Below are 18,939 nucleotides of genomic sequence, written 5' to 3' on the forward strand. Positions count from 1 at the left end.
TCTCTCTGTTTCCTTTGGTGTGGGAGGCAGAATAATGGTCCCCAAAAGATGCCCAGGTCCTAATACCCAGAGCCTGTGAATAGTTGATGTTACTTGGCAAAAAGGTAATTAAAGTCACAAATAGAATTAAGGTTGCTAATCAGCTGGCCTTATAGGGAGAGTATCCTGAATTATTCAAGTGGGCCCAAGATAATCATAATGTCTTTAAAAGTGGAAGAGGGGCTGGGCACCGTGGCTCACGCCTGTAATCCGAGCACTTTAGGAGGCCGAGGTGGGTGGATCACGAGGTCAAGGGTTCGAGACCAGCCTGACCAAGATGGTGAAACCCCCGTCTCTACTAAACGAACAAACAAACAAAAAACCCCACAAAAATTAGCTGGGCATGGTGGCACACGCCTGCATGCCTGCACACCTGTAATCCCAGCTACTCCGGAGGCTGAGGCAGGAGAATGGCTTGAACCCAGGAGGCGGAGGTTGCAGTGAGCCAAGATCGCATCACTGCGCTCCAGCCTGGGCGACAGAGCGAGACTCCGTCTCAAAAAAAAAAAAAAAAAAGTGGAAGAGGGAAGTAGAAGATTCAGTCGGTGTTGGCGAAGGAGATGTGATGAAGGCAGAGTTAAGGGCGACGAGATCGCTGATGGTGAAGATGGAAGTGGTGGACAAGCCCAGGAATGTGGGCAGCCTCTGAAAGCTGGAAAAGTTTGGCAAGAAAACAAATCCCCCCCAGGACCCCCAACACTTTGATTTTAGTACATTGAGTCCCAAGTCAGATTTCTGAAATAGAGAACAGTAAGATAGTGAAGTCGTGTTATTCTGTGTTATTTTGAGCCATGGAATGCATGTTACTTTGTTACAGTGGCAGTAGAACATTGTAGTGCGTGTGTGTCTGTGGGGGAAACGTCCAATAGGAACTCTGGTGATAGATTTTTGCTGAAGATTTGCCAGGTCTGTCCTGCAGACCCTGGCTGAGCATTGGATGAAGGGAGTACTGACACACAGGCATGCAGTGTAAGAGCAGCTAGTGGTCTGCCGGCACTTAGGGCCAAAGAAGAGAGCAGCCGCGAACAGCTGAAGCTGCTTGCTTTTATTCAGTACAGACATAATGCCGAAAGCCTGGAGCAAACACAGTCTACGGGTAATTAACATTATTGTTCCCCTTTTCAGGGAGCAGTCATGTGCACAGATTATCAAAGGTCGGTTTCTAGACAACCTAAGTAAACAAGCCTGTTTACGATAAATTCCCCTACACTTCCTTGTACCTACTCCTTGCCCTCTGCCTCAGGATCAGAGAACAGCTGCCTTCAGCTTATTCTTCCCTGAAGCTATGCAGAGGCTTCTGAACTTTCAGAAGGTTTGCATCCTTTCCCTATAGTTTCTCCCACCACTCTGACCAATCTCCTACAAGGATTAAATCAAGGTGAATAGAATATCTTTTCCATGTCATTTATAAAACATATTTTCCATACCCATGCTTAGTCTAGATCTTAAATTATTAGCATAACAGCAAAGATGGTTATAGTTACTATATTTCATAAACCCTAAAATGGCAAATTATAGGTGGATTTTTAAATTTTCAAATTAATATATATGATATACCTCAGAAAATTATAGAATTTAAATCACATTTAATTAAACATTTTACAAATAATTTTTATGGAGAAGCATACAATTACATAAAAGGGAGGCTGTTCCTGAAGATCCAGGGCACGTGGGAACCATCATTAGGGCAAATGTGAATATGTCTTTTATTTACAACCAAAGCCTATTTCCCTCCTGATCTCATCCTTTGTCCACAGCTCGTCTTTCATCCCTAATTATTATTTACTACATAGTCTTCGTGTCATTACTACAAAGAGACGGTGCTATAACTGGGACGCTGGACATGGTCCCTGCAATCTTAGTCCCACTGTACATTCTGTTCCATGTAAGTGAGCTCCAAATGACCTCTTGGTTCTTCTTACTCTGCAGCCACAAAAACATATCCATTTTGCTCCCTCCTCTTTCTTATTTTGTCTATTTCTTCCAGTGCCTCTCCTGAATACACCAATATAGCATCTTCTGTTTTTCTCTGAACCCAACCCTTTTGATTTCATTTCTGATTACCATCCCCCTAATTATAATTTGTAGCCTTTCTTAAAAGGGACCCTGTGGGAGTGGGGGGCGGGCGGCGGGTGTGGTTGCTCACACCTGTAATCTCAGCACTTTGGGAGGCCGAGGCAAGTAGATCACCTGAGGTCAGGAGTTTGAGACCAGCCTGACCAACGTGGAGAAACTCTGTCTCTACTAAAAAAAAAATACAAAAATTGTCTTGGCATGGTGATGCATGCCTGTAATTCTAGCTACTTGGGAGGCTGAGGCAGGAGAATCACTTGAACCCAGGAGGTGGAGGTTGCGGTGAGCCGAGATTGTGCCATTGCACTCCAGCCTGGGCAACACGAGCAAAACTCCGTCTCAAAAAAAAAAAAAAAAAAAAAGTGGAATCCTGGGGTTGGACTTTGGATATTTCATCCTATCAGCCTTGTGTCCTGTTACTCTTGGGATGGGTCAAAACCAGGAAGTCCCGTGCAGCTTTGGCAGCCCACAATTGCTGATGAAGCCACACATTGTTGGAAACATGAATATCCGGCATTCATTGTTTTGAGCCTATGCTTGCCGTGAATATGAACTGAGTTAGAAATGAGACCTACACTTTCCTGGTGCTTCTCCATTCAAGACCTCTTGGCTTTATATCTAGTAGAGCAGGGCTATACTGTGCCAATCTTCTAGCAATAAACTTCACACAAATCCAACAACATAATTGTTGTGGTTAGAATGAGAAGAGATGAAGATGCTGTTGAGTTAGGTCATCTGGTCTCTAAAGCAGAACTTCACAAGGTGATACTTTTTTGTGAAGTCACAGTGGTCTATGTCTGTTCTTAGGCTGGTGGGTTATTAGTGCACCAGAACCAAAGGGATTCTCAGGAGCTGACTCAGAGTAACCTGACTTTTAAGTGCCAGATGAAAGAGACAGAATGCAAACTTATTAATTTAACATTGAGAGATGATCCATTTTGCAACCACAGAGTTCCCAACTGCAAATCAATGCACCTTCTTTGTTGTACCTAAGAATTAGAGAAACCAAATTGTAATATGAAGGCTTTCGTCAAAAATGGAACTAGAAGAGGGATGTGGGGTCTTGAGGAATGAGGTTGAAGAACTGCCTCAAGTCCACACATGCTTAGATGGTGTTCATGAGTTCAATGTTGCTCCTTCCTGGATTGGGCTGGACACTGTTGAGTTGTGTTTTTAGGGCTCACTTTCTCTTTTTAAAACATTTTCTTAACCACTTGAACCACCAGGGATATGGCTCACCTTCTTTAGACCTCCAAGACAAGCATTATTTCCTTAATTCTTTATAGCTTTCATTAGGCTACATGTATGACATTGTCAAACTTGAGTAATTATTTGAGTGGGCATTTGGAATAGAGGATTTGAGTTTGTTTAGATTTTGACTTTAACATTTATTAGCTGTGACACTGAGCAAATTACTTAACTTCTGTAAGCCTTAGTTCACTTGTTAGTAATGTGGTAATAACCATAGTATGGTAGGGCCATTGTGAGAATTGAGTGAGATAATTCATGTAAAGCATATAGCACAATGTCTAGAGGCATAATATTTAATCAGTTTTTAATTGAATGAAAGAAGCGTTGCTCTTTCTACTTTTTGGCCCTAGGAGACACTGTGGCTTCTGTGCATCTGTGATTACTTTTATTATGTGTTGGCGGTGGAGAAACCTTCCAGATGTTTTCTCCATTTACACCATAACCTGACTCCAGGAAACATCGGGGCCACAAGAGACAAGGGTAACAGATATTGTACTAGGAGAAGGGCCATCAGTCCTCTCTGAATTGCCCTGTCATTTCAGTTGTCCACAAAAGTGATCCTGTTACAGGGATGACTTCAAACTGTTCTCCCTTCTCCTCCGGGGCTATCTTCTTCCTACTGGCTGCAAAGCTTGTGAAGGTTGATACCTGATGGAGAGGTCCTTTACAACTGAGCTCCCTAACATGCTGGAAAACAGAAGAGTTGGACCTGTATGTGGTTTTTACTTTGGGTCAGGTGTGACTCAGCTTTCTTTTAAAAAGAAAGGTTCTATCCTTAGTATAGCACTTTCATTAGTTATCAGAATGGCTTTGCATGACTACGCCGTTGTCATTTGGCTCAAGTGAAATAATTCATGAGCTCTCATGTGATTGTTTTGCCAACTGAAGTGAGCTTCTCGAAGCAGTATAATGCAATCCTACTAACAAGGTTACTGGGTGCCAGGCATGCTCTAGGAGCTTTGCATGCATTAATTAATGATGTCATCTCAGCCCTATGAAGTAGATGCTATTAATAGCCCCATTTTAAAGATGAGGAAATAGAGAGGTTAAGTAACTTGTCCAAGATCTCATGGTATGTGGCAGGGCTGGGAATCAGAGACCCAGCTGGTCTAGATTCAAGTATGTATTATTAATCAGTACATGATTCTGCTTTTTAAACAAAGATGGCCAAAGTTCTCTTCTAGGTTTTTCTAATACCTTTAAAGGGGTGCTTGTTCTGAGTTTTCATCCTAGTCTCCTTTCCCTGCTGAACTTACAGAGTCCTCTTACATGGGTAGTAATTGTATTTACCTTCCACTGTGAGACTTCTCCCTGCAACTAGAGTCTATGCTGGGAGTGGGGATGGGGATGTTTCTTAGAAAGTGGCAGTGAAGGAAGAGAACACAGTTATTTTTTTCCAGTCAACGGAAAATGAGCTGACAGACATTTATCCTCCACAGAAGTGCAGAGAAGGCCTTTTTACTCTTACATACAGTTGATGGGTAGTTCTTTATGACCAACTACCCAGGTTTAGAGTTGTTCAGCCCAAAGTGTGGTCTCTCTCTAGGTCTTCTGGGTCAGTAGAGTTAGGCAGTTTCTTTAAGGGCCACAGATACCAAATGGGTGGATACAACCCTTTCCAGGTAACTCTTGAGCACTAGCTGGCCCAGTGGCCCTCCATAACGAGCTGTAATATCGGAAATTTTTGCTCCTGGATTAGAAGAAAGGCCTTTTTGATTCTTTTTTGTTTCTGGTTTTTTGTTTTTGGAGAAGGAAAAAGAGAAGGGAGTCCCAAACTTGCTCTCCTCCTGAAAAGAGTAAGAGAACTTACTGTCTGAGATGTTTTCTCCAGGTACGACTAGTATGTCCACCTTGACTATTGGGTTGTTCCAGAGAGAGAGAAGGAAAGAGCGGGGTGGGGCGGGGGGAGAGAGAGAGAGACAAAGAAAGAGAGAGGATCAAGAAAACATATCCAGAAATTTTGCTATTGCGATGCCTTCTTAAGATGTTTAGAAACATTGATATACATATTTTTCCCATGTGCATGTAAGTGGTAGCCTGTGGCTTAAAAGCATCACCTAGGAAAGCTCTCCAAATATGATGTTTAACCTGAAAGGATAATTACAGCAAACCTTTCAATGTTGCCAGACAGGGTTGTTCCTATTTGAACTGGGTGCGTGGGTGGTTCCCATGAAGCTTGTGAATCATTCATGAACACACTGATCAGATATTTCTAGCCAGCCCAATACCCAGAGGATTCATTTCCTATAAAAGACATTTGATCACAGTGTTGAAACAATGTATTTAAGGTTTGCTTGCCCTGAGACTAACCCAAGGCTGTGTCATGGATGCTGATTGCCTCAGCCTAGAAATTCTTCCTAACCTAATATGGACCTATTCTCTTCTCTTTGGGGACCCTTTCCTTTTCTCTTGAATTTTAATGTTTCCCCCCCTTCTCTCATTTAAAGTGGATGTTTGCTTTTAAAATGTCTTTTCATTATAAAAACTTTAATTTTAAATCAAAATGGACAGAAATAGGATAAACTTACTCAGGTAAGGGTCTGTTTCTGTCTAGAGTAAGCTACTTTTCTTCACTGTTTGAAAAATGGAAATTACGGGAATTAATAACAACATAGAGTCATTATCTTCTAAAGAACATGAAGGTATCACTGATACCATCCACTTGCCTTTAAAAGACACTGGCAAGGTGGGGTGGGGGCAGGTTGGAAGAGTTTTTTTGGTGTCAGTTCTTATTTACAGAGGTAGAAAGCTAGACATGATAAGTAATGTCAGAGCTTGTAAGAGAAACTAAGGATATAAGCTTTGAAGGGTCCATGGTGAGTGCCCAGAGTCTAAGCACAGATAAGCCAAATGGTACTTCTGAGAGTTAGAGCCTTAGGTCACTGTCTTGGGGTCCAGTGTTCTTTGCATTAGGCCTCAGTCCACACCTGTCCACTACAGATGTGCCTGGGAATGAAGAGAGCGAGGAGTAGAAGACAGGGAACAAGGAGAGTGAGGAGCAGAAGAAAAGAGCACTGGTCCTCTTGTTGACCACTGAGAACACGTACCATTCTCTCTGTGCCCCAGATTCTCCATCTATGACATTACAAAGGCTATTAGCTGCCATCCAATACATTCCCCATTCAAAAATCCACATATTCTGTGCATTTCTGGATGAGGGGTAAAGACTCCTTGGATGATTCTCACTGGAAGCTGTGATGAGCAAGCTGGAGAAGAGTGCTTTGAAGAGTTGAAAAGCAAGCTGTTGCTACTACAGATTATTTCTATTCTTGTGTCAGGTGCTATTTGACCTTTCTAAGGAAATAAAAGTACTGATAATTCACTCCCATTATTGTGTGGCATGGATGACTCAGTTAAATTTTCTGCCCAGCGGTTTCCTCATCTGTGAAATGGGGCTATTAATAGTATCTACTTCATGGTGGGGTTTTGAGGATTAAATGAGTTGATGGTATTTATTAAGTTATTGGTCATTATTGATTAACTCCATTTTATAAACAGGCGAATAGACATGAAGTGGGGGAATCTTGCATGTGTGGTTGTCCGTCAAGCTATGCCCGAATCTAAAAGCCTCAAATAAGTCATCAAGTCATTCAGATCTTTAAGCCAAAAGCCCCCTGTCAGTGATAAAGCAGTGGCTTTTAATTCAGTGCACACACCTCAGCTGAGACTTTTGTTAAAATTTGGATTCCCAGGTCCCACACCTGGAGATGCAGATGCAGGAGGTCTGGGGTAAGGCCCAGGAATCTGAATGATACAGACTCCCCTATTAATGTGACTGCAGGCGGCTTCTGGGTCACACTGGAGAAATTTTGGTGGGAAGTCAGGTAAGGGGTTACCACTAACTGAACTCTGGAGGAAAAGTTTCTGGGTAGTCTCTTCTGAGCAGCAATTGCTGGAATTGGCTCTGGGAAGTAAGGATGCAGAGGGTGTGGGCTGTGTGCTGGGGGCAGGTGATGGGGGACCGTTAAGGGGTGAGAGGCAAGGAGAAAGGGGGAAGCATGGTTACTTACCTCTGTATTTGGAAGAGTTTAAACTAGCTATGACACGAAGTGGAGTCAACAAGAAGAAAGGAAAAAAATCTAGAAAAAATATATCTAAAATATCTCCCTTTTTAAGAAATATAATTATGGACCCTCAGAGTGAGAAGCAGAGATATAGGATTTGACCTCAGGCTCTGGACACCATGCTGTGTTTCCTGATTCATGGTTGTCTTTCGAACTGTGCTAAAATTACACTTTCCCTCCCCACGAGCCCCTTTCCTGCTCCAGCTGCTGACTTATGCTGAACTGTCATAAAACCTTAAATTTCCTCCTGTGGCTGTGTAGGATACTTATTTAGCCTCCTAGTAAAAATCCAGACTTCTTATTGCCTTTAAAAGGTTTTACCACATGCATACAACCAGCAAATGGTTTTACATTCTCTTATACGAAGAAGACACACACACACAAAAAAACTGCAAGCCTTCAAGTGGCTAACTCCCCTCTTTACTGTGCAGCTTATAATCATGTATGTTTTAAAACCATGAATGGCATAGGGGATATTTTGCTCTCCATAGGAGGAAGGCATCCTACTTCTAGGATAAACTGAAAATGGCACTGCTGCATCAGCTCAATCTTAGCTTGAGTCCAGCGAGATTCCTCAACCCTAATTTTGTAGCTCGGAGCAGATTTTAGTGTGGATGATATATATCAAGGTCCACCTGGGCCCAGCACTGAACCAGAAAGAAAGGAAGAAGGTGTTGATAGAAACAACATGTGTCTAGTTTTCAATATAGGGAATAGGAATGCCCTTCTGCAAAGCACCTTACAGTTTACGAGACCCTTTCACCATCATTATTCCATTTTATCCTTGCAGCCGTGTGGTAGGCAGGGCTTATATTGTTATATCCTATTTACTCGAGGTCATACATGCACAGGCTGGATTGAGACTCCGTCCCAAGGTTTCTGAATCCCAGTTCCATGCTCTTTCCACATTTTCATCCTGCAGCCTGAGATAGTACCCAGTTAACTACTGACTGGAGGTACTCTGCCCGCTCAGATGAGAGAGAAATTATTGATTAAAAAGAGGTCATTCTGGGAGTTCTGCATTCCATTTGCCTAGTGTAAGTTGCTACTTGTCTGGAGGAAGTAAATCATCGAGCTGTAAGTTACACAATGCATGTGTCTTTGATGTGGGCATCAGACATTGACTCATTGATATGTGATACATACCCTAAGAATTGAAAAATGCTTTATTGAGTAGAATTGTGGGCCTGATCACAGGAAATCATGTTTTTTTTTTTCTCCCAAAAGTTAAACACTATTAAAACTCCAAAATCATGACTGGATAACTAAATTCATGAAGAAAGAATTTTAAAATGAGATAATTACAAAAATAGGTCTAGGGCTGTAGCTAAAACCAAAACTTACATAAAAATTACATTGGGTGGTGCTTTTCAGCATTCAAAGCAGTGTCACATAAACAATTTCATTTGATCTTCACAACAACCCTGTGAAGTAGGCATGATCCTCATTTAACAAACACAGAAATTAAATTTGATGAAGTCTAAATGTTTTCCCCAAGGTCACAGCTGGGAAATGCAGGTGTAGGACTTCAGGCCTTTTGACTTCCCATCTGTGTTTGATTTTGAATTATTTCTTAAAACCTCTGGCATGTCCAATGATTATTGTCAGGAATGACTTACATATTCTGAGACTATCCTGTAAGAAGCTGTGATGATGGCTGGTATATAAATGATGCCTTCTCACATTGGGACTGCCTTGCACTTACAAGCAGCAATTATTCACTATTGCTTTTCTGCAAAATGTGTGGAGATTATGTCCATTTATTCTGATGGATAGATTGAAGCAGGAATCTAAGCTATATTTTTTTTTGTCACTCTTCACAGGGAGGGGAAGAAGGGTTATTTCTTGAGAGTTCCAGCTAAATGTTCCTTGTCAAACAATCAGAACAAACTCCCATTCCCTAAAGAACAGAAAGAGAAATAGCAAACGTTTAATGAAAAGACCCATGCTATTTCTTCAAAGTGTTCTAGATTCACTCCCCACAACTTATCTGATTCTCAAATAAAATATTTGGAGAGCCTAATAGGTCACAAAGTTTTGGAGACCATGGACATTTAAAAAAATATCTTTGGAAAGGTAAAGTATGTTAGTATAGATAAATCATAATTAAGACAGCAGAGTTTAAAAGGATCCATTCTTGTGACTATCTACACAAGGGAATTAAATATTAAAGATCTTTTCCCCTATTTATACTGTTCCCATGTATGTTTCTTTCTGTGTCCAAAGAAATTTAGAAGGGAAGGTTGTAGCTTTTCACCTTCAGGTGCCAGTGGCCAAAAACAACCCTAAACTTGTCTGACTGGCTCTAAGGAGGAATGTCAGTAAACAAGGCCTGGGTAAACAAGAGAGAGACCTGCCCATCAATCACCTGTATAGTCAAGCAATGCAGGCCATCTTCCTGGGTGCTTATAAATCAGTTCCCATCCCTCAGATAAATGCAAAATGTCCTTCCAGAGAAATTTAATTTATTATCATGTTAGCAGTGGTGAGTTAGGGAAGGAGCAGAGTAAAAGATATTCTACCTAGCAATGGGGACCCGCTGTAGTAGTAAGAAACTAAGTACCTTAAGGGACTGGGGAGTTTTCTTAAACCTCTCTGGCAGGAGCATGTGTTGGCCTCTGTTTCATAAATGTGGGTCATTTTCATCGCCTTGGGATGTTAGACTTTGGCAGGTCTGATGATGAAACAAGGCTGCACATGCTCATAAGAAGAAATGACCTTCCCATCCTTAATCTCCTTGGTGATGGTGCAAATTTTAACCAGTATCCGGGACAGGGGTCCACAGGCATTGCAGTGCTCCTTTAAGCCACAGCGGGCTGAGGATGTGCAAGCTGGGGCCGTGCTTTCCATGGCTCCGGACTTACAAGATGTCCAAGGGGAAGGCTCACATTTGGTGGCACACGGGTAACAGGGACGCCTAAGGAAAAAAACAGAATTTTAGCTGTGATTGAGGGAAGGCGATGATGGTCATGGAGAAAAATGGTAGTGGCTAATTTTTTTAAACACTTGTTGCTCAAGACAAGTACATACTTCCAAATGCTTATTCATTCATTTCGTACTGTAGTTAGTGGAAGAAAAAGAATCAGATCAAATCCATTGGAAATCAGCATCCTAGGTTTAGAAGTATTCGATTATGTAAGTTTCCATTAGTCAATACCATCACATTGTGGAAAGAATACTGCACTAGCAGTCAAAAGACTGGGGCAGAGACCGGCTCTGTCCTTTACCAGCTGGTGACCTCAGCTAAGTCGTTTAACGCTCTCAAGCTTTAGTTTTTCATCTGCAGAATGGATATAATGGAAACTAAACCCACAGGAGCAACAGTGATAAGGAACAAGTTGAGGGCATTATTATCCAAGGAATGGAAATTAACCAGATATTTTTCTCATTGAGGAGTTAGTCATACTAATAGTGGTGGCCTGAACCCCAGCTATGAAAGAGTCCTCACTGTGTCATCAGGAAGCTTCAAAGTGCCTTCTGGCTGTCTATGCAAAGTTTTTAGAGAACTGAAGTAAAAAGCAGTACATAGTAAACACTCTTTTTATAAACATAATCTTTCTTTGATGATTCGAGGTATTTTGGTATATGATCACGGCTCCTAAAGGTGACAGCATTGATGACCATTGTGCTTATATAATTTGGTCATGCCAATTAAAAGAATGCTGTGAAGAGTTCACTGATTATTTTTGGGAAGTAAGTCTCCTTTGCAACTGTAACTAAGTCTCTGGGGTTTTAGTTTGGACTGAGTTACTTCAAAGAACTCATCCTCTGGATACGTTTACTTATGGGTTGGTTAGCTTGTTATTGCTTACAAAAACTATAACTTTTATTTTTTAAAAATGATGCTAAAACATACATGTGTACATGCTTCTGTTGGCCTCAAGGACTAGTGGCTAGATAGGGTTAGGGGTTTCAGCCTGAGCAGAATTTTCCTCCAAAGGAGCCTGGGTTGTTTTGTACAAGCTCATGAAAATCAGATGTTCATCTCAGTGGGGGAAATATCTGTAATGGTCACCAGGAATATTCATCTATGGGGAAATCATTTTTTCTCTAGTAATTTTTAAAACTTTAAGAAGGTAAGCAACCTATAAGAAATTAACCTGGCCCATGGGCTCTTTAGAACAGCTCAGGTTAGCCAACTCCTCAAATTTGGATGAGGTTACAATTGCAAGTCTTCCTCATGGCACAACTTGAGAGGGTGTGTGGATGCCTCTGTCCAAGCTTCCCGTCACTGGCAAGAAGGTCAAACAAAGCACTTCACCTCTATTGCCAGTGGCAGTACATATACGCGTTCATTTGCACTTCTTTGTCATAGAAGTTGTTGTTATTTTACGTACTTGCCATCCAGGCTCTCCAGAAGGCTGCGGTATGTGGTAATCTCACACTCCAGCCGGGACTTGATGTCCAGCAGGATCTCGTATTCTTGGTTCTGTCTTTCCAGGGCACACCGGATCTCTGCCAGCTGAGCTTCCAGGTTATCGATCAGACTCTGGATCTGGGTCAGCAAGGCTGTGTAGCGAGCCTCTGTCTCCGTTAGGATGCACTCTTGGGAATCTCTCTACCATGGAGAAGGATAGTAGGATTTATAATGATGACTCCTTTAAGCCCAGGTCACGTGTGACCTGTATCATTTTAAAAAAATGGTTTCTTTGTGACACTACTGATAGATCTCCAAGCACTTTATTTATTGTTTCCTAATCAAATTAAATCCAAAACCCAAATGATCAACTATGCTAAAATCTGCTTTCCTTTGTCTCTTCCCTCTTTCTCTCTTTCTCTTTTTTGCTTCTCTGTAAGTATGTATTTCACTTTCTCTTTCTTGACCACCCAATAATCTTGAACCACACTTTCCTACTTAGGAGAGAAAAAAAAATAACTTATTGCAGACCCAGGCATTAAAAAAGCATTACTGGCTGGGCACAGTGGCTTATGCCTATAATCTCAGCACTTTGGGAGGCCAAGGTGGGTGGATCACACGGTCAGGAATTCAAGACCAGCCTGGCCAAGATGGCGAAACCCTGTCTCTATTAAAAATACAAAAAATTAGCTGGATGTGGTGGTGGGCGCCTGTAATCCCAGCTACTCGGGAGGCTGAGGCAGAGAATTGCTTGAACCCGGGAGGTGGAGGTTGTAGTGACCCGAGATTGTGCCACTGCTCTCCAGTCTGGGCGACAGAGCGAGACTCCATCTCAAAAAGAAAAAAAAAAGCATTACCATGGCACTTCATTCAGTGAGTGTTTGTATCTTAAAAAAGGAAGAAAGCAATGTTTAACCATATGCAATTTATCCACCAGATCAATTCCTTTATATGTAAAATATGAAAGTTGAAACTGATGAGTAAATTTCATTCCTGCTCTATCATTCTGTAAGTCTGTGGATAATGATGGGATTTTAGGTTTTAATAGCCTATTATTTGCATGATTATCCCAATTTTTATAGATGAGAAAACTGAGGTTCAAGTGGTTCAATATGTCGTCCAAGGTCGCATGACTAGCTGGTGACAAAACCAGTGTGGGGCAAAGTCTTCCTAAAACCCTTCACATCAGAGCATGTAAGCAATTCTCTACTTCAGAGAGGCATTATCATGAGACAGAATGGTACTGGCTTTGGAATCCAAACTCTGACTCAGACTCTTATTTCTTTTGTGACTTTGGACAAGTTTCTTAATGTCTCAGGATCTCAGTGTCTCTATTTATAAAATAGGTGGGCTGAAACTCACCTTGGATTTGCTTGGGAAAATCACTTTAGCTCTTGGAGCCTCATCTGTAATCATGCCAACCCCCTCCTAGGATTACTTTATAAATCTCACGTGATAGCTTGTAAAAAATGCTTTGCATATAATAAAATGCTCTCCCAGTGTTTCCCAAAGTGTACTTCATGAATCATTAATACACAAGATGTTCTAAAAAAAAAGGGGAGGATCCACAGTCAAATAAGTTTTGGAATGCTGAATACCACATATCCCCTTCTTGGAGATTCATGGTATATATTAGCTTATTAATGGCTCACAGGAAGGCACCCTGTTTAACCTTGGTTTAGTCCAGCATTTCCCAGACTTATTTGGCCACAGAGTTCTTTTTCAGCCATAGACCCTTTAACAAATGAGGAACTATTGTTCTGAGAGACACGGTTTGGGAAATACTGCAACACACAGGTGTAAGGGACTGTTGCCATCTTTGCTGAGCTAGGCTTGGTCAGCTTGCTCAGTACCATTCGATGCTGGGCCTGCAGTTCAACCTCCAGAGTGTTCACAGTGCGTCTCAATTCTATGATCTCCTTTTGGCAGCATTGCTGCTGTTGAGAGCTGGCCACCACTTGTTGATTCAGCTCCTCTATCTGAAACACACAACCAGAGACTGAGAATATTATGGGAGGAAAACATGACTTTGATTAAAGGGCCCTAGAAATGCAGCATCAGCTTATTGTTTTTGACTTTTCTATTTCCCCCACCTGTGTGTTGAACCATTGTTCCACATCTTTGCGGTTTGTCTCCATGATGGACTCATATTGACATCTCATTTCTTGTAGAACCTGGTTTAGGTCAACAGAAGGGGCAGCAGTCACTTCAATGTCAAGTCTCTCCCCAAGCTGACACTGTAAAGAATTGATTTCCTAAGGAAAGAAAAAGAATGTGAAGTCACTTAGTGAACAGATGACCCCCTTGTGTTCTTGTTTCACTCTAACTGTTACGATTTAGCTCAATTGTGTCTAACATATAGCCCACAACAAAGGAATACATGATTTACAGGTGTTATTGAGATGCTCTAAAATGATTTAAGACTATTTCAGGTAGGACTGTGTGTTTAAATATGTGCAAAATTAAAAAAAATGAGTAGCAAGACCAGAGTTCCAAAAAATTTAGATCATTTCCAGGGCTGGATAATGGGTGAAACAGGATAAAGGTGGAATTGATCATGACAGATTATAGTCTCTATGGTGCAAATACGGGATTGTGCCAATATTGATTTGCACCAATATTCACTTGTGCCAATGGGAGGTGGCAGAAGCCTGTGTAGGGATGCCTACAAACATGGGAAGACTGTAAGGACAGAAAAATTGGGTTCCTTCTCATGGAAAAGCTGGAGGGGATGATGGAGGCCTTTCTTCCTCTTATGGCTCCAGATATTGTGTTGGAGCCAGTGGATTTGAAATACTACATTGAACCAGTGCTAGTAGAAGTAGGTATTTTCAGGGCTAAACCAGAGTAGTACATAGCAGTGATATGGTTTGGCTCTGTGTCCCCACCCAAATCTCATCTTGAATTGTAATTCCCATAATTCCCACGTGTCAAGGGAGGGACCTAGTGGGAGGTGATTGGATCATGGGGGTGGTGTCCCCATGCTGTTCTCAGGATAGTGAGTGAGTTCTCACAAGATCTGATAGTTTTATAAAGGGCTCTTCCCCCTTTGGTCTCTCTCTCTCTCTCCTGCTGCCAAGTGAGATGTGCCTGCTTCCCCTTAAGCCATGATTGTAAGTTTCCTGAGGCCTCCCCAGCCATGTGGAACTGTGACTCAATTACACCTCTTTCCTTTATAAATTACCTACTCTCAGGTATTTCTTTGTAGCAGTGTGAGAACGAACTAATACAAGCGGGCACACCCTTTTTCAGGTGCAACTCAAAGGAACTGATGCTACTTTTAGGGCCTTAGCTTGTGATTACTCTCTTGGTCTTTCTCTCACCTCTTTGTGGTTGTTCTTGAGGCAAAGGAGCTCCTCTTTCAGAGACTGGACTTGTGCCTCTAGGTCGGCCTTGCCCAGGGTCAGCACATTCAGGATCTGTTTGAGGCCATTGGCATCTGCCTCTACCAGCTGGCGTAGAGACACCTCAGCTTCATACCTTTAAAAACCAGATGGGAAAACAGAGACATCTGAAAGGAGATGATGCAAACCAAGCCAAGCAGAACTCTCATCTGCATTTTGCTCTGGGCACCTCACTTAGTGTATTTCTATTAGAAGTTTTATTCTCTTTGGAGGTGAAACCATTTGATATAGATCATAACTTAATTATTATTCCCAAATTAGTTTGCTAGGGGGATCTACATTGCTGTCCTTTGAGATATGGGAATTTATTGTCCTTCCTCTGCCCCTAGTGGCAATGCAATGTAAGTCAAGAAAGCACTGGATTAGGGCTCAGAAAACGTGGGTCCAAGTTTCGGTTTTGACTTGTACTAGTTATGCTTACCTTTGGGTGAGTAACAGCTTCACTAAGCCACAGATTTCTCACCTTAAAGAGGGTAACAATATATTAGCCCTGCCTATTTTACTGAACTATTGTGTAGGTAATGAAATGGGTTCACAAGTTAGAAACTATAGGTACTGTATACATGTGAGCAGTTATTAATCTTAATCATTCATTGAAGTTGAAAGTCTGTTCTGGGCTTGTGCCAACATCATCTGGGGCAAGAGGGTTAGTAGACATGGGGACAATTTTGTTGAGGGCATCTCGGTCAGACTCAGGGTGAGCTCTGTCATTGATGATGGTGTTGGGTGGGCTTACTTGGCTCTCAAGTCATCTGCAGTCAGTTTGGTGTTGTCAATTTGCGAGACCAGTCTGGAATTCTCAGCCTTGGTACACAAGATCTAGAATTAAGAGATTGTACACACAAATGAAGCAAACACCAAGATTTCCTTCTTTAAGAACCAAGGGGCTTGTGTGTGTGTCAAGTAACAGGGGAAGGCTGAGTAGACTTTTTATTAATCTTCATAGCTATGCTCACAAAGCTTGGAAAACTTCAGAAAGTCAGATGTCCTGTCATTTTCCTAAAAGATCGGCAAAAAGTACTTAACTAGAAACTTTTAAGTATTTTTTTTTGTTGTTGTTAAAATATAAAATCCAGGCCGAGCGCAGTGGCTCACCCCTGTAATATCAGCACTTGGGAGGCTGAGGGGGGCGGATCACGAGGTCAAGAGATCAAGACCATCCTGGCCAACATGGTGAAACCCTGTCTCTACTAAAAAATACAAACATTGGCCAGGCACGGTGGCTCATGCCTGTAATCCCAGCACTTTAGGAGGCTGAAGCGGGTGCATCACGAGGTCAGGAGATCAAGACCATCCTGGCTAACACGGTGAAACCCCATCTCTACTAAAAATATATATAAAAAAAAAATTAGCTGGGCGTGGTGGCGGGCGCCTATAGTCCCAGCTACTCGGGAGGCTGAGGTGGGAGAATGGCGTGAACCCAGGAGGCGGAGCTTGCAGTGAGCCGAGATCGTGCCACTGCACTCCAGCCTGGGAAACAGAGCGAGACTCCATCTCAAAAAAAAAAAAAAAAAAAAATACAAAAATTATCTGGGTGTGGTGGCGTGTGCCTGTAGACTCAGCTACTTGAGAGCTGAGGAGGGAGAATCGCTTGAACCCGGGAGCTGGAGGTTGCAGTGAGCAGAGATCGTGCCATTGCACTACAGCCTGGTGACAGAGTGAGACTCCATCTCAAAAAAAAAAATAAATAAATATAAAATAAAATAAAATCCATCCTAAATTTATATAAATACCATGATCCACTAGAATGTCAATTCCATGAGGGCAGGGACTTTTTAAAGGTCACCAATATTTTCCCAGAATCTAGAACAATGTTTGGCCCAATGTTGTTGCTGCTCAGTAAACATTTGTTGAATGAATAAAACTGAATAAATCCAGATGTGTAGTAGCAGAATACATCTGTGCATAACAAACTTAGGTTTGGTGTAGAAACAAACCAAGCAATGTGGAGATGATAACATAAGCATAAAAGGAGAAAAAGGTGGTGATGGTTGAAAAATGGATAAAAACTAAATTGTTTAGAACTCAGTGAAGCAAAATTTATTTTCTCTGATCTCTGTCTCCCTATTTTTATTTAAAAAATGGCAACAACTTGCTGTTAACATCTTTTGGTCCTGAGTTATCTAGTTATAATGGTACAATGTATTTCTGGAGAAAGGAAACACCATGAGACTTCTTTTCATTTTTGATTTTTAAAGACAGGGTCTCGCTTTTGTCTGGGCTGGAGTGCAGTGGCAGGATCTTGGCTCATGGCAGCCTCGACCTCTTGGGCTCAAGTGATCCTCCCACCTCAGCCTCCCAAGTAGCTGGGACCACAGGCATGTGCCACCATGCCCATCTAATTTTGTGTGTGTGTGTGTGTAGAGATGGAATTTCATCATTTTGCCCAGGCTGGTCTAGAACTCCTGGGCTCAAGTGATCTGTCTGCCTCAGCCTCCCAAAGTGTTAGGATTATAGATGTGCATCACTGCGCCTGACCAGAAATACTATCAGACTCTGAATGCTGCCTCAAGATGACAATTTCACTCAAGAGATTTTTCTATTCTTCAAAAAATTTTTCAGCATCAACTGAACAAAAAATATTAAAGTTTAGCAAATAACTGTTGCTTGGAAACCATCAATTCACAACACGATTAAACAGGTTCCTAGGAATCTTACCTTCTGCTGGAGCTCCTCAATGGTAGTGTAGTAAGACAGGTAATCAGGACATAGAACAGGGAGCTCTTTGTTACTCTCTTCCTTGATTTTAGATTCCAGTTCAGCATTCTCTCGTTCTAGCATTCGCACCTTTTCCAGGTAGTTAGCAAGGCGCTCGTTCAAGATTTGCATGGTCTCCTTCTCATTACTGTTGATGCCTTCACCACACCAGCTGCAGTCATCCAGAGAGGAACGGGCGTCAAAGTTGTTCATTAGGTAGATGGGCTTGTGACAAAAGCAAGGAGTGGGTTGGCAGCCCTGGTCTCGGGGAGTTCTGAGAATGTAGCCAGCTGGTTGACAGTTGTTGACTTTAAGGCCACCAGGATGGCAGCGGTTGTTAGAAGAGATGGTACTAACATTTGTAATCCTAGAGCAGTTTTGACATGGGGTTGAAGGAGAATTGGTTGTTGTACAGCCCTTGGCATCCATAGTATGTGTCCAGCTTTAGTTTGTTTCCAGGTCTGTGGTCACCAGGATGAAAAGCTCAAGCCACCTCCACGGAGTCTGAATTCCAAGGCTCTTGGTGTTTTCCTCTTTGAACTGCTTATATAGCCTCTCTTCTACGTGGTGTCACACAGGTGGGATGTTTTCCTTTCTCATGTTTATATCAAATCCTGTAGGAACATCTTATTAGTCTGCTTTTTACTTGCTTAAGAAGAGTTATTTGTCTCATAAAAATGTGCATTTAGGCTGTTACTAAGTTATTACCCATCATAACTACTACTTGTCTATTGGACCCAGAGCTTCAACTTATGTCTTCAAAAGGAACTGTCCTAAGCATCCATTATTAAGCAGGTGTGAGTATATTAAGTTCATTACATTCTTGTTGACCTCTCCACTTGGCACTGAGCTTAACCAGGAATGAGTTCATCCTTCTTTTCCTTTCTTCTCTAGAAAAGGGAAACTATTAATGTCTAATAATTATTGGTAAACTTAGAAATCAGAAGTCAGTATTTCAGTTTGTTTTGCCCAAATGGTTTCCCCATTTTCAGCGTCAGGACAATGTGAGTATGAATTAAAATGTTAGTCTTTTAAAAGGCTTGTTTTAAAGATA

General features: G+C 41.8%; 1 protein-coding gene across 1 annotated transcript; it reads right to left on the bottom strand.

Annotated features, from left to right (window-relative positions):
* Nucleotides 1–9,901: 9,901 nt before the first annotated feature.
* On the bottom strand, nt 9,902–18,407 carry KRT39 (keratin 39). Its single transcript, XM_055258797.1, has 7 exons — nt 17,847–18,407; nt 15,925–16,007; nt 15,108–15,264; nt 13,878–14,039; nt 13,638–13,763; nt 11,765–11,985; nt 9,902–10,344 (listed from the first exon to the last, which is right to left on the bottom strand). Exons 1-7 carry the CDS (start codon nt 18,312–18,314, stop codon nt 10,086–10,088), a joined length of 1,476 nt encoding a protein of 491 aa, XP_055114772.1. The 5' UTR covers nt 18,315–18,407; the 3' UTR covers nt 9,902–10,085.
* Between the last annotated feature and the right edge of the window lie 532 nt (nt 18,408–18,939).

This window comes from Symphalangus syndactylus, chromosome 20 (genome assembly GCF_028878055.3).
Source record: "Symphalangus syndactylus isolate Jambi chromosome 20, NHGRI_mSymSyn1-v2.1_pri, whole genome shotgun sequence".
Classification (NCBI taxonomy): Eukaryota; Metazoa; Chordata; class Mammalia; order Primates; family Hylobatidae; genus Symphalangus; species Symphalangus syndactylus.

Bases quoted from the DNA above. Each gene is read 5' to 3' on its own strand.
- KRT39 (XM_055258797.1), bottom strand. From the start codon at position 18,314: ATGGATGCCAAGGGCTGTACAACAACCAATTCTCCTTCAACCCCATGT. The intron at 16,008-17,846 runs GTAAGATTCCTA...TCTTAATTCTAG, and splicing joins TTGAGGAGCTCCAGCAGAAG to ATCTTGTGTACCAAGGCTGA. The intron at 15,265-15,924 runs GTAAGCCCACCC...TGGTTTTTAAAG, and splicing joins GCAGATGACTTGAGAGCCAA to GTATGAAGCTGAGGTGTCTC.